This window comes from Branchiostoma belcheri, unplaced genomic scaffold, assembly GCF_001625305.1.
Source record: "Branchiostoma belcheri isolate BF01 breed outbred unplaced genomic scaffold, Haploidv18h27 scaffold3, whole genome shotgun sequence".
NCBI lineage: Eukaryota > Metazoa > Chordata > Leptocardii > Amphioxiformes > Branchiostomatidae > Branchiostoma > Branchiostoma belcheri.
The window spans coordinates 16,585-31,154 of record NW_017803909.1 but is presented as its reverse complement, the minus strand read 5'-3'; the positions used below and the strand labels follow the sequence as shown (position 1 = coordinate 31,154).

At 41.8% G+C, this 14,570-nt stretch overlaps 1 protein-coding gene across 2 annotated transcripts in view; it reads left to right on the top strand.

The window, feature by feature from the left end:
• The window catches only part of LOC109473969 (GDP-mannose 4,6 dehydratase-like), a 43,746-nt gene extending 31,340 nt beyond the window's left edge, over positions 1-12,406 (top strand). Inside the window, exons 11-13 of one of the 2 annotated variants that reach the window (XM_019774159.1) lie at positions 10,838-10,906; positions 11,282-11,371; positions 11,623-11,746. In XM_019774159.1, coding sequence (XP_019629718.1) covers positions 10,838-10,906; positions 11,282-11,344 — 132 coding nt within the window. In that variant the 3' untranslated portion in view covers positions 11,345-11,371; positions 11,623-11,746. Of the gene's footprint in view, positions 1-10,837; positions 10,907-11,281; positions 11,372-11,622 lie in introns of both variants that reach the window. The other variant, XM_019774160.1, reaches the window with a different exon arrangement.
• Positions 12,407-14,570: the final 2,164 nt, after the last annotated feature.

Below are 14,570 nucleotides of genomic sequence, written 5' to 3'. Positions count from 1 at the left end.
GGCACCGGGCGGATCGGGTTGCCGCCGGCGGTGGCATGATGACAGCTGCCCGGCACCGTCGCAAGGGGCGCCCGGTGGACAGATAAGGGGAAGGCGGGGTTGGTGTGGGGCGACTTCATCTTCATTTTTTGGTTCTCGGAGCTCAGAAAAAAACGAGCATGTCTAGATTATGAGATACACAACCATGGATTTCCGCTGCAGCACCATAACGAGCCGCCAGGGGGCTCAAAATCTAACTTTTGGTAACGTTACCACCAATAAATAGCTACAGTCAGCCTAGAATGCGCAACCCTGTAGCCCTGTGATCGCGTGCCTGCTATCGGGAACAATGACGACAGGTGTAGACGGTAGGAAACTCCGGGCCTGGCCGCTGGTTCTGCTCAATTTCTTAGCGGCACACCGACCTGTAGACGGAAAAACGGGGCCTAATTAGGAAAAAAAGTTTTTGGGACAATCGGAGGTCTGTTCCTTCTCTGTTGGCGCGAATTCGGGGGAATTTCGAACGGTGACTGAAAAGAGAGCTTCAGTCCGTCGGTGGTTGCCCCAAAAAATTGTTACGGTTATAAGGACCATGTAGACACCCTGTAATTACCTTCGCCAAGAAGGTTATGTTTTCAGGGGCGTTCGTGTATGTGTGTGTGTGTGTGTGTGTGTGTGTGTCTGTCAACACGATAACTTGAGAAGGCCTTGATGGATTGTCTTGATACTTGGTAGGTGGGTAGGTCTTGATGAGACCTCAAAATGATTAGATTTTGGACCCCCTAGCGGCTTGTTATGGTACTGCATATGAACTTCTGGTTTTGATATCTCATGATCTAGACATGTTATGGTGATGAAATTTAGATGGTAGGTAGCTCTTGTGCTGGGGAAGAAGTGATGTGAGTTTAGGCCCCCTAGCGGCTTGCTCTGGAACTGCAGCGATATATTCTTGAAAATATTCAAAAGGGGATAACTCAAGAACCGGCTGACGGATCGTCTTGATTTTTGATATGTAGGTAGCTTACGTGATCCTTCATATAATTATGTGACAATTATGCAAATATGGATATAATTTGCATAATTTATGGAGAAATTCTATAAATCAGCTGCATTCCATGATAGGACAATTAAAGCTTGTGACATTGGTAACTGACAACGAGAGAAACACAGGAAGATATTGATTATGTTAATAATGACCTAATTTGCATAATCAATGAGAAAATTGTATAATTATGTAATGATAACTGCCTGGAATTTTATACTTGTGGTATTAAATTGAGGTGAACATCATTAAACATAATTCATTCAAATCAGGACCTCATTTGCATAATTTATTAGGAAATGCTAGAATGCATTGTTAATATAAGACTGTTTTTTGGTTGAGATTATGATAAAATGATATAATTCATGAAAATTAGGTTCCTATTTCTTAAATCAGGGGGGAATAATCTAATCTATAATTTGTCAGTCATAAAGATTAATATCATTTGGCGAAGGTATGAGATCGGGGAACTCTAGTTAAAGTTTTGTTCTGTTCCATAGTTGTGTTTTCTGTGACTCACTCAATCTAGCCCTTCAGCTGCAAAGGATTTACCGTAAGCTCCTTCAAAAGAGTGTGGCACAGTACAGGATAGGGATATCATGGCAGCACCTAATCACATTGAGATAGTAACAATTAGGTCACACACCTGCAGAATTACTGTGGTTGATAACAAACACTAGATTTGATTGGAACCCAACTGTTGATAGACATCTGACATCAGTTTTCCACCGTGTAACCAAAATATCACCTTATCTATGGTTTACATGAGTGCAGAGTCTCATTTCCATATTGTAGTCTCCCATTTGAAGTTGTGCGCTCAGTGTGTGGCTGCAGTACCAAGATGGCAGCTTGCTTTGCTAGGTGGCGCTGCTGCTACATCTCATTACTTTGCTCAATCCAGATTTTCCACCCAGCTCACACCTCCATTAAGTGTCCTTATCCCCCTTTTCTCCCTGAGATGATAAGGTACATCTTCCTATTGACCCCACAACAACCTTTAAACACCTACTTCCTTGCCTTGGGGCAGGGGATGGAGCAACTCAACATTTACAAAGGGTGTGTTTAACTAAGTGCTTCAGGCTTACAGTAGAAAAAGGTATTCTTCCCATGTTCTAGATTTTTTTCATTACATACTTTTGTAGTTAAGATTTGATACTGCACAAAAGATGTGCCAAAGTCTGCATACTGCTGGAAATGTTGTTTTATACTGCAATTATCCAAGAGTATAATATATTTATAAACCTTCAGTCTACTTTTTTTAAGTACACATACTTGTATAATCACACCAGCGTGAATGGAAGTTAGTACTATGTACCTACCGGAAATTCAATATGGCAGAATGACTCATCATCATGACAGGTTGATCTGAATCCTGTTGTCTATCTTCTTTCTAAAACGGATTAATTTCTTTTCTGTTTTGAAAGTCAAAAGTCTTGGTCATCATTGTTACATATAGATGCACAATTAAGGGCTCAAAATACTCTTTCTGCATACATTGAAAATTACCTGCACCAGACAAATTTTACCAGCACTACTCTGAACTTGAGAAGTATTGACCATATTAAAAACTGTTCGGAAACCAGTAACAGCACTTTACTAATTTCCTTTAAAATCCACATATACTTAGTAGACATTTATCTATAAACCTAGTACTTGTGAACTAAGTGCAGGATAGGTGCAGATATCCATCAGAAAGACCTGCACAGCTCCAATTTTACCTGCACTAACCTGGAGGTGCAGGTGGTTTTTTGAGGCCTGCACTTGCTAGTCTATTATTTGCATGCAACCAGGCAATACCTTCTGGGGGGTTAAGGCACCAATGAAATGACAAACAGGTTTGTATAAGTTGCACGTGGAATGGACATTAGCTGTCAAAGGGCTCCTTTTTGCTGTGAAGTGCATGAAACCAGCAGATAATTTGTCATGTTATGGTATGGAGACTGCATCTGTGAGGGAGGAATTGTACCACGCTCGCTACTCATTCAGCTTACAGAACAATAGAAATGTGTCTGTTTCACAAATAATTGTTAAGTGTCAGCTGCATAAAATGTTACACGAGATACAGCGCATGCTTGTGTTTGGTACACTGACAAGCTATAGGCTTGTTACAAAACACTTCCATCCGAGCAGGACAAGCATGTATTTAATTTGTTGACGTTTTGGCGTCAAAGACATTTGAATACGTCAAAAATGTCCTGTCTTCTACGCAAGAGTAGAAGCGAAGGCCATGGCAGTTTAGACGCCAGATAGAGCAGAACTAGCCAGGGTATAATTTGTTGATGTTGCTTGGCAAGAATCAAGAAAACATGTCCAAAGTGTGTTACTCTCTCCTAAATAAATACTGGAAACAGTGGCGCAGGTAGCCATGTCTACAGTCACGAAATCATCCATAGCTTCACGGTTCACCAGGACGCATTGAGTGACGGATATCTTTGTTATGAACCATGGCTTTGTTTGACGGGACAACGGCGCGGATCCGTCGGCGCGCTGTTGGGGTCCGACCTTGTCGACAAGTTTTGAAAGTAACGGGAGATAGAGTAACGTTGGGGAATATTACCTGTCCTTTTGGGTGGCCAGGTGCTTTTGAACGATGAGGTCACGAGACCCAACGATCGCTAGTACCAACCAAAGTGGTACGCAGTACGTAGTAGGATATGGAGTCACAGAAGGGCATAGGCCCGTAGGTAGAGAACATTCCATTAACAGAGCTAATTGTCTAGTTTTGTTGGGTAAATCCGTACGACATGTTCCGTACGGGATACTAATACACTCCCGGACAGACCCCGGCTCCCGTCCATGTTTTCTTTCCCTGCCCATTCAATATTTGCGTACAATATTGCCCCCTTGTGACCCGCTTGTCGCCCGTTGTATCGCCTCCTAAGTGATACTGGGGACGGGTGGAACGCGATCGTGTTGATTCCCTGCTTTGCCGACAACGCGGACAATAGTGTCAGGTGTAGCCAGGATAGGTGCCATTTATCTTAACTTGGTTCCCTTGTCTCGACTATACATTCATGTGCCTTGCTATTCATCGCTGATGTAAGTGCGGCCTGTCGTATGAATGGCTCTCGGCAGATAGGATTCCAGGTGCTATTACTTCCCCGGGGGAACAGGATTTTATTTGTTCTTCTGGCATGCAGGATGCCTTTCAAAGACAAAAATATCGAGTTCTCTCTTCACCCCTGAAAGGTTCTCCCTCAATTGAGAAGAAGAATCGCCCCGACTACCCCGCCAAAGTCGAAAGGGGAAGTGATCAAAACCCAACCTCTCTGATAGTTGGTAGGATCACTCTCCACCTGTTGTATTTACCTGTACAGACCAGGTGTTTACCTTACCTGAAGTACCTGTTTGGTTTGCAATCGCACCTGTTTGGTTATGGGACCGCTCTGTAAAGTTTGCTACACCCTCCTCAGGTTGGGCAAGTTTTCCCAAGCAGGCACCGACAACTAAACCTGTGTTGAGAGAAAACAGGGAAAGGTGTTCACACTTGTTACATGTACACAACTCAACTCCTTGTCTCCTAAACAGTTACAGGCCCGCTGGGTTAAGTCGGAGGGGAGGGCCTTTTCTTCACCCTTCCTCGATCCGTTTTCGCTCGTACGTGCGGCCGCTCTGCATGCTTGTGCAGCCGTTTGTTTGAGTTCAAGCCTACTTGTAACCCAGGCCAAAATCAAGACATTGTATGTTTACAATCTGAGACACTGGCGTGAAGAATTAGAACAAGTTTTCTTAGTCGGTAACCAGTGCTAAACAAACTGCTTTGAAGGTAAAAGATTGAAATGAAACATAATAGAACAAATCCAGAGTCATCAATTGATAGAGTATGTAACACTGAGAACGTTCATTTGACTACCTGTCATGCATAGGAGTGAATGAATGCATTGTCTTTCAAATGTCCATAGTTTCAACTGTGATTTTGTTTCTTAGGCCACACCATCTTAATTTGTTGGTTCACGGATTTGCCCACTTCATTTTTTCTGATTTGCAAAAAAAGCATTTGGGGCTATTATAGTATGCCTGAGGTCTGTTTTAGTTTTTTATTTCTTCACCCTGTCGCTTCATATTTTTTCTGTAAAAAAAAAAACGAGGACCAACAAATCAAGATAGTGTGGCCTTAAATGCCTTGTGAGATTCAGATGTCATATATCTGCAGCTGCTGTTTGGATGACTTATGCCCAGAAAAGAAAATGCTGGAATATCTAGATCTGACAAAGGAGAGTAATTGTGTGTCTCCCCAGTACCTGGTCAAGATTGGATAGCACTCCCACTGGGAGATTGTTTCAAGAAGTCAACCACAACAAGTAGGCTTAAAGAGGGATTTCCTATTGGACAATTAGGAAAACAATTGGATAAGTGTGAAAGCTATTTCCTGCACAAAGGGAGCTTTTAATCTAATGAGGTGGTTAAATGAAGGTAAGGAATAACAGACACTGTATAAAACCAAGAACGTTTGTCCTTGATAAAACTGTGCATTGGCGCAAGTTGTCTACAGATAACTAGCTTTAATTAAGACTTACTGTTGCTAAGTAAACCATGCATCATAGCATTATCTTAATTGTATAAGTAAAATATATAGAAATGACAAATCTATAAATAGTATAATCAGTCCACTGGTCTCTATAATCTATGTATAAATTATAATCGGTCAGAAAACCCGGTAAATGCAATAAAAAATAAATGGACCCGTATTTTCTTAGACAGAGTTGCAAGAACCCTTTATGATATAGTGAATTTGAATGAGTGATTCTTTGTTAGATACTAGCTAGAGAGAAACAAGTAAACCATTGATATGCAAACCTCACTAGACCCCTGACATGGCGACTCTGAACCCATACTGTGTTTTAGTCCCATTTCTCACCACCTCTCTATCTATCCAGGGTCTTCTGCCTTTCTCAAAAACATCTCTGCAGTAAAACCAACATTTGCTGTTGTTCTGGATTTAAAAACTTGTATGGAGAGGTAATAACGGCCAGGCCAAAGTCAAGGATTGCTAATGTGTGTGGTATGCTGAGACTTTACTCCTAATATCATGACACAATACTTGGACTATTACTCGGAAAAAACACTGAAGTTAATAGTCCTGAAGAATTACTAGTAGTGGTTAGACTATGAGAGATTAAACTTTCTTTAGATTTAGAATGCCACTAGATGAATGTTATAGACAATATTTGATTTGCTAACACTGTCTGTGGTCACTTGAATAGCAATAGGAAATGCAGGAAGCTTTAGCATAGCCCTTCATTCCGCGAGGCATACCGTACTGTACCGTGCCCAATTCTGTCATGTGTCAGAAATGTGGGGACGGACCTAACACAGCGAGGGTAAACAACTGCTAGATCTGTGGCACATTTTCAGCGGGTACAACAATATTTGTGTCTCCGCCCTGCATCTCAGCTTCAATTTAATGTTTCGTGTCTTCTGTTTGAGTGATGGCGGATTAAAATGCCAAGAAAGAATAGGCTACAAGTATGGTAGGGATGGTAATGTGTTATTTTCCATGCTCCAAGCTATTAACAGTGTTTGACTTAACAGTCTGCAAAGATGGCATTTGTTTTTACCCTGCTGCACTGTTTACAGGACTAGCCTGCTGTAAGGCAACTAGCTAGATGAACAGCCCTGGCTTTATAGCAATATCAGTAGCTGAACAAAAAAATACACTTTTATGATCACTTTTTTCTTGCACATATTTAGTAGAATCTACATACAAAAATAATCGTTGTCCATTTCATTCAGTATGTGCTGAGCAAGGCTGACATTCCTGTCATAACTGCAGTACAGTAAAAAAAAATCATCCATAACTGTCACCATTTTTGACAGGTCCAGAGGAGTTGAACAAGTGTCCCTCCTCTAGGAGAGAGAGCGGCCATCTGTGCAAGTCATGATCACTTGTCATCAGATGGTCCAAAATAACCCCAGCCCAGCAGACAACTGGCCCACCCACACTTTTCCATTACAGACCATTTAAACACCAAGAACCTGAAAATAGGTTGTTGCAAAGTCTCTTCTCCCAAAGCAAGATGCTTCAAGTTGTTTATTTTTCCAAGTAAAATGTTTCTCTTGTATTTGTGTGGCTCTTGGAAAATTCAATCATGGCACATGGCTTGAATTAGAATTGATCACTTTTCAAAATACATCAGTATGTAGTACTTATAGCAGATTGTATTGTTTAGGATTTCTGTCCAGGTTTCCATTGAAAATAGTTACTGTGCACAGAAGCACCTGCTGGTGGCACCTGCTGGGACAGACACACAATGTTTGGTTATGCTAACGCACCGTTACCTTTTGCAGTCAGTTCTGGAGTGATCACTTATAAGGCCAGGCACAAGCTGAGGAAACAATGTTTGCACAAGCACACACTTCTGTCACAAGACAGGTACCTTCTTTTGGTGCTCTCCTTGTTTGGTAGTTACCCCTGACTGTGTGACATGTGTTGTAGTAGGATCCCCTGTAGGTTTTACTGCATGGAACAGCCTCCATCGCACCTAAGGACCATCTCTTTAGTCTGTGCTTTTTTGCTACCATGCTTCATGTCTCAGCCCTTGTCCCAGTGTTTTAGCCTATACCAGGCTTGGAAGCAGCAGCACACCGTACTTCTTCAGCAGACCAACTCCCCTGGCATGTTATCTGTCTATTGGGCCAAGTCCTACTTTTTCCAGCCGTTTCTGAAGCCTGGTTGAGGCTATATGTAATCGTTTCTAAAGTCCACCATTGGAAGTTTATCACTGTTTTGGTTTTTAGGCTGTTAAGCAGCAGACATGTTGGCTAAGAGAAGTGCAGTAAATGTCAAGTTAGTGAATGAAGAATTTTCACCCCCTAACTCCAACCCTGACAGCGATACTTGTACCATCTGTGTCCCTGTCGTCTCCCCTATCCGCCCGCACACCTGGTCTCCACGGCAACCCGCTTCTTCTAAACATCTGACCACAGTCTGTCCGCACTTTCGCTGACACGTGCGGCCCGGGGGTCAGCGCTGATGCTGTCGTCCTGGAGACACGGGCTTGTTATTGAAGATGAGTGGACAATGTTTGGAGACCAAACTGTGACAGACTTGCTCAAACAGTTGTTGTAGGAGGTGGAGGGGTGCAGCTCGTTCCTTCCGCAGGAACAACACCCACAGTTGTGTCTCCAAACATTCTTTAAGAAATAAGGAAGTACAAGTGTCTGATTGTGTATACTCCAACTGTCCAACACCTTCTGTTACCTACTGACAGGCAGTATATATTTTCCACTATGGGCCTGTCAGGGGAGACAGAGTTGATACAGTAGATGGTTCAGGTCATCGGAGGTCAAGAAGATGACCCAAATCTGCTATATCACTAAAATAGGAGACAAGGACTGTTTATGCCCCCATATAGAGTCTGTCTGAGATGTGTTTCACATCACATTTTAAACGTCATTCAAATTCTTATCTGAAGAGAAAAACTCACTTTTGACATATTGGGGTATGCAATGCAATTTTCTAAAACGTCTGATATTTTGTGCTTGAATATCATCTTGATCTGAACCTTTGGCCTATAAACCTAAATAGAGATTTGTTTTATCACCCATGCAGGGTTGCACCAAGCATCCATAATTATTGTGTCTGGAGAATAAGACACTTTCATTTATTGTTTATTTGTAGGATGACAACTAAGCGTGCTTTGTGGTAGGTCGTGTTGAGCTGGGACAGATATAAAAGAAAATGGGGTCCTGAGGTCGCGATTTGTTACCCCGGAGTTTAAAGAACTTTTGGACGCTGCTGTTTTATAAAGCGTGTGTCGGATATTGAGTTTCGGTGCTGGTACACGCGCGGCACATTCTCCGTATGCTGACACCGGTTTTATTGCCGGAGAAATTTATTGTAGGCCAGAGATCTTCAGCATGGTGCAGTCAGGGGTCACTGCTCATGTTTCTCCCACCCTGGCACAGAATTTCTGACATCAGGCTTCAGTGTGCTCCTACTGTTGTCTCTTCCTCTTTCATAAATCTCTACATTTTCATTTCCCATTCTTTCCATTCCTCTTTGTGTTTTTTTTTTGAGGTTTATGAATCCTAGTGATTTCAAATATAAAAATTTTGAAATCCTATATTTCATTTCTTATTCGAGCTCCATTGAATCAATAGGTTTATGCACTAGGTTTATGATTCCTGTTGATTCCAATATCAAAATCCCAATATTTTGTTTCTGATTATTCCCAGTGTTTTGTGCAGTGTATCACTAACAAATCAGTTATTTCTAATATGTCCATCAGTCTGCATTTAAGAATATACATTCTCTATTTTTCATAACACTGACTGTATCTTGTGAAAGGTGCACTTTAATATCAAACCGCAATGTTAAATTGCAAAGTGTTGGACCCTGCAGGATTAAGTGTAATAAGGACCATTTCCTTGCTCAGCATATACAGATGCCTGGACAGTTCATAATGGATGGCTGCCATACTTAACAGGCAAGAATAATGTGGCACAGATATAAATAAACAGATCTAGTGGCAGGGGGACCACCTTCTATTTCACTTAGATAGGCAGTTGACAGCTGCGGTGGGGACACCAAAGGGGATCTCAGGTTACCTGGAAGAGAATCTTTTTATATTATATCATAAAGTTTAATGTTATTAGTAAGAATGTAATTTTCTCAGCTTTGTTTGTACTATTGCTGATGCATTTTGGCATAGTGTACCTCCCTTATTTAGAATACTAAAAATGTTGACGACATCCTTACCCCATAGTAGTGATCTTCATTCAATTCTATGCCAATTTTTCCTTCAATTTTAGTAATTTTTACAGCCTTGTAGATGGATGAATTGTACTGTCAAGACAATGGTAGGAAAAGGGAATACCTGTACCGTGTAAATGTTTGATTTCCATACCAATTCCCACTCAATTTCCACCCACCAGATGTTACTGTGATTACAAGGTTTACGAACTCTAACAGTCGTCTGTCCTCCCCAGCCAGTGCACTTGGTCAGAACCCATCAAACAAAAAATAGACTAGTCCGTGCCCATCCGGCCTGACCTACCCCTTGACCCTTACATCTGTTCATCCAGAGATATTCAAAATATTACGCCATGTCTGTTTCTTCTCCAAACAGTGGGCATGTTTACAGATATTCTAGCATTGTTTATGATATCATAACCTGCTATTTGGTGTGATATCAGTGCTGGCGGTACACTTAACACTGTATGTGACATGCCTGGTCCAACTGGAATGTTGCGTGATTGACTGGGCTCTGAAGGCAGTTATAAAAATGTGACGTTGACATGTTGGTGGTCTGACAATGTGTTTTCTCTGGGAGAGTGATGTCTGGGGCAATGGCACACATCGGGCCAAGGGTGTGTCTAGCGATGTCTCTATGTGGCTATGTGCAATGCAGGTCTTCAAAGCCCACAGTTACATGTACATTGGGATATATCATATGTGACATATCCATAACCTTTTTTCTTCTAGCTTTTTGCTATGTTCCAATTTATACTATGCCACATAAAGGTAGAAAAAGTCACAGACATCTGCACTCTAGGAGCAAAGGTTACAAAAGACATATCTCATAGACCCAGAAACTTTGCAAATTTCCATTTTTTCATGTATTGTTATTCCTGTTTTGAACGAGGGTGTCTAAAGATTCAAATAGTTGACTCAACCACACATCTCATGTGGACAATGAAAACAACAGTTAAAATCACATGCAGAGACTGCTTTACAGTAGATATCCCTCCAATAAGGGCTACCCATCATGCACCAGTGATCCCACTGCTGCCACCATGTAGATGTTCCTGTGTAGTATCTTGTGACAGAAGAAAATTCAGCTCCTTGTAACTTGTGTCTTCTCTTGTCTACAGGACTTCCTTCAAGGAGACAGCACTAAGGCTAAGAAGATACTGGGATGGGAGCCGTCAGTGTCCTTTGACGTATGTAAATTATTCCCTTGTCGTCTATCTCGGCTTTCAGGTAATTATAGGCAAAGTTCAGAACTTTTTCTGAAAAGTGTAAGCTTAAAAATTTTGGGGGGGGGGGAGGTGGACATTACTGAGAAATTCTCATGTCATAGCATTTCAGAGAGGATTCAATTTTGTAACATTCTGTTGTTTCACCTTTCCATTATTATTATATAATAGTTGCACTGTTGTTATTTCACACTACATGTACCTGATAACTGCTGACAATGCAAGCTCTTTCAATCTCTGGAAAACATATCTTATGTGATTGATTTCTGTTCTAGCTTGTGAAGGATATTTTTTCACCATGCTTTCTTCTTCCTTTCCATTTGCTTCTTGCTTGGATAGGAGATGGTGAAAGAAATGGTTGACTCTGACATTCAGTTGATGAAGAGTCACCCGCTTGCTTGAACTGTGGTGGACAGTGCTTGTAACAAGGTAGCTTGCTGCCATCACGCTTTGAGAAGCAGCAGCTTTTAACACTGTGTGCATGACATTCATTTCTTTAAACCTTCAGTATGCTAAGGTAGTCATTTGGCATCAACTTGCAATTGTATAAGTTATGCTGTTTGGAGATGGTTACTAGGTGTTTAGAATGCTTGTGTCTCCTTCTTTCATCCTTTGAACGGCATTTCTTCCAGTGCAACCCCACACAAAGAATCGCCAGTAACACCTTTCCTGTTCTGCAGGCCCTTGTAGCTGAGATGGTGGAAGCTGATATCGAACTGATGAAGGCATGCCCAGTTGCCTGATCAACCAATCAGGACAGTCCAGCAAGCTGATCAACCAATCAGGACAGTCCTGAAAGCTGACCAATCAGAAACAACAATGAGAGACAACATTGGTTAGCGGATTGAAGTCAAAAGAAAATCATTTATGTCAACTGTTATATTATATTGTCTCTGCAATTATGGTGAAAAACCATTCTTTGTGGAAAGGGTGATTTATTATTCCTGGGTTAGAGGAACTCAGAAATATGTTATTTATTGTACTAAATAGGTTTCATAGACAAATGTCTTCACTTGCTTTTATGAGGTAAAAATATCTTCGATTATATGTTTATGAATTGAATAGAGTAGTGTTATTATGTAATTAAGAAAAGTCAAATTGTCAGATGCGAAATGGTACCTACCAAACTTGAGGCATATCAGTTGTAGCCAAACTATCAGTTGTTGGGAAGGTGTGTCCGGTAAGCCTTGCCTGCTATTGGTTGAACCATCTTTTGATTGACAGGTCCATTGCATAACAGATGACCAGTGCCTTCTGATGACATACATGTAGATATATATACTAGTACATTGTACTTCATGTTGCAGTGGGGATCTTTCCTCTGTGTATGGTTCACAACAGTTTTTCCTCCACAATATAAAACATACGTGAGTTCTAGCAAAAAGACCCAACACCTCTCACAAGAGAACTTTTGTGGTGGTTTTATTTTCATGGTGACCTCCTGATGCAAAATCATGACACTGCAAATATTTGTATTGTAGTTCTATTGCACTACAGAAATTTTTCCAACTCTGAACTTCAAGTTCCACTTGCCACAAAAAAACTCCTTTTCCCTCATACTGTGAAATAAAACCACCTTGGAAGTATATGTGTAGTAGTCACAGTATTTACCGCCACATCTGTACTTACACTACTCCAACAGATTCTTTAGCAGGCTGTGAAACTAGTAGAAATTGAACAACTGCCATATTTCTTCTGGGAAAATTCTGCTTACTTAAGTATGTAAGACTTAACTGTGAGGTGTTTACAGGGTAGCAGTTAAGAACAAAATTTTAACAGAAAAAGTTTTTAGATCTAGGTGAATTGAGTTCCCCAGTGCTGAGTTGGCAAAACATTACGTCACTCAGTTACGCCCTATCCACGTGGAAGCGAATCGGAACCTAAATCATCCTTTTCGGCGTTATCTATGTAAATTACTTTCCTGACTTAAGACGAACTCCGAGACCGCGTGGTCAGTCGAGAGAACCGAGAGGAATCCCGAGGTCGACCACTGCGGTCCGGAGCCGAGCTACTTCCACGTGGGCGGCGTGCCAGCCATCTTCATTTGGTGTAGTGGTTAGCGTTGGTGACCGCCAAGCGGACAACTCGGGTTCGATTCCCGGTTGTGACCTGCTCGCCCCTTTCGGTTTTTACAGTGGTTCCCATGCCGGCCCTGTGAGTACTGGCACTGAGGATAAGTGTGGCAGCTCCAGGGATGTCGGACTCGGAAGATTCGAGGACGAATCTTGAAAGAAAAGGGGGAGTAGTGTAACAGTGCTAACTGACCATGCTAAATGGTCGTGCGACCTTTTAGTGTAGTGGTTAGCGTTGGTGACCGCCAAGCGGACAACTCGGGTTCGATTCCCGGTTGTGACATGCTCGCCCCTTTCGGTTTTTACAGTGGTTCCCATGCCGGCCCTGTGAGTACTGGCACTGAGGATAAGTGTGGCAGCTCCAGGGATGTCGGACTCGGAAGATTCGAGGACGAATCTTGAAAGAAAAGGGGGAGTAGTGTAACAGTGCTAACTGACCATGCTAAATGGTCGTGCGACCTTTTGGTGTAGTGGTTAGCGTTGGTGGTGAAATATTTAGAATGGAGGTTCTCCATGCTTAGACATTCCTACTGAGCAATAATAAAAGGATGTTGTCATTGGTACCAATATGTATGGGTGAATGTTGTATAACGGTGCTTAACTTATCACTGTTGTTTTATCAGCAATGTATGAATGTAAAATTAAGATTGGTGGTCTGTCTTTTGAGCAATACATTTCTGGTAGAATGGACTTGTTGCTGCATGTCATTTTTCAGATGATGATGTGGAAAGCCCAAAGTTCCAGACTGCAAATCCAACAAAGCTGTGTCTGGTGCGATTTATATAATAACTCTGCATCTCTGTCAAATTGATGTAAACCATTGGTGCATAGTTCCAAGAAAACACATGCAAGTTTTAACTAAGCCAGTTTACTTCCTTGAGACATCTATGTCATCTTTCAATAGATGCCTCCTTAGGATCCCAGGACTTTGGAAACACACAATGCTTTGAGCACGATTGTTTTATAACGATTTTCTGTAACTTTTACCTATACTACTTGTCACCAGGCTATTCGGTGGTACTGTTATATCTGCAGATCATAAACATTTGTCTGACATCATTTTAATTACTTAGTATGAGTTATGAGCCAAAAGTACAAAACTCGTTCATCTTGATAAGAAAGGTCACCTATGAATTTAGAAAATGCTCTTAATTTCCTCCCACCCCCAGTAATACCTGTCCGATCTGTAGCCGGTTCCTGTCGCCCTCCCCACACAGACAGACGTGTTCTATAATTACTGCTGACGTCCTGTCCCTGCCCACCTGGCCTGGAGGCCTACAAGTCTGACATGTTTTCTTTTCTCCACTTTCCCCTGTAATTGTCATAAATCGGCGGCCGGACTGTTTGGGCAAGCGGCCGAGCGTAGCTGGCAACATGCCGCCGCTCGTTCTCACGTGGTCCGCGCAAATTGGAACCATTTGCCTCTCCTCTTTCCATTCACTCAGACGAGCTTCCAGCAACTTTCGTTACTTCATCATATTGTCAAGTTCTATTAACCCGTTTTTATTGTAGGTGTTGACGTTTTCGTCGCGGAGGTTTTGTACCCCTTTGAGTGC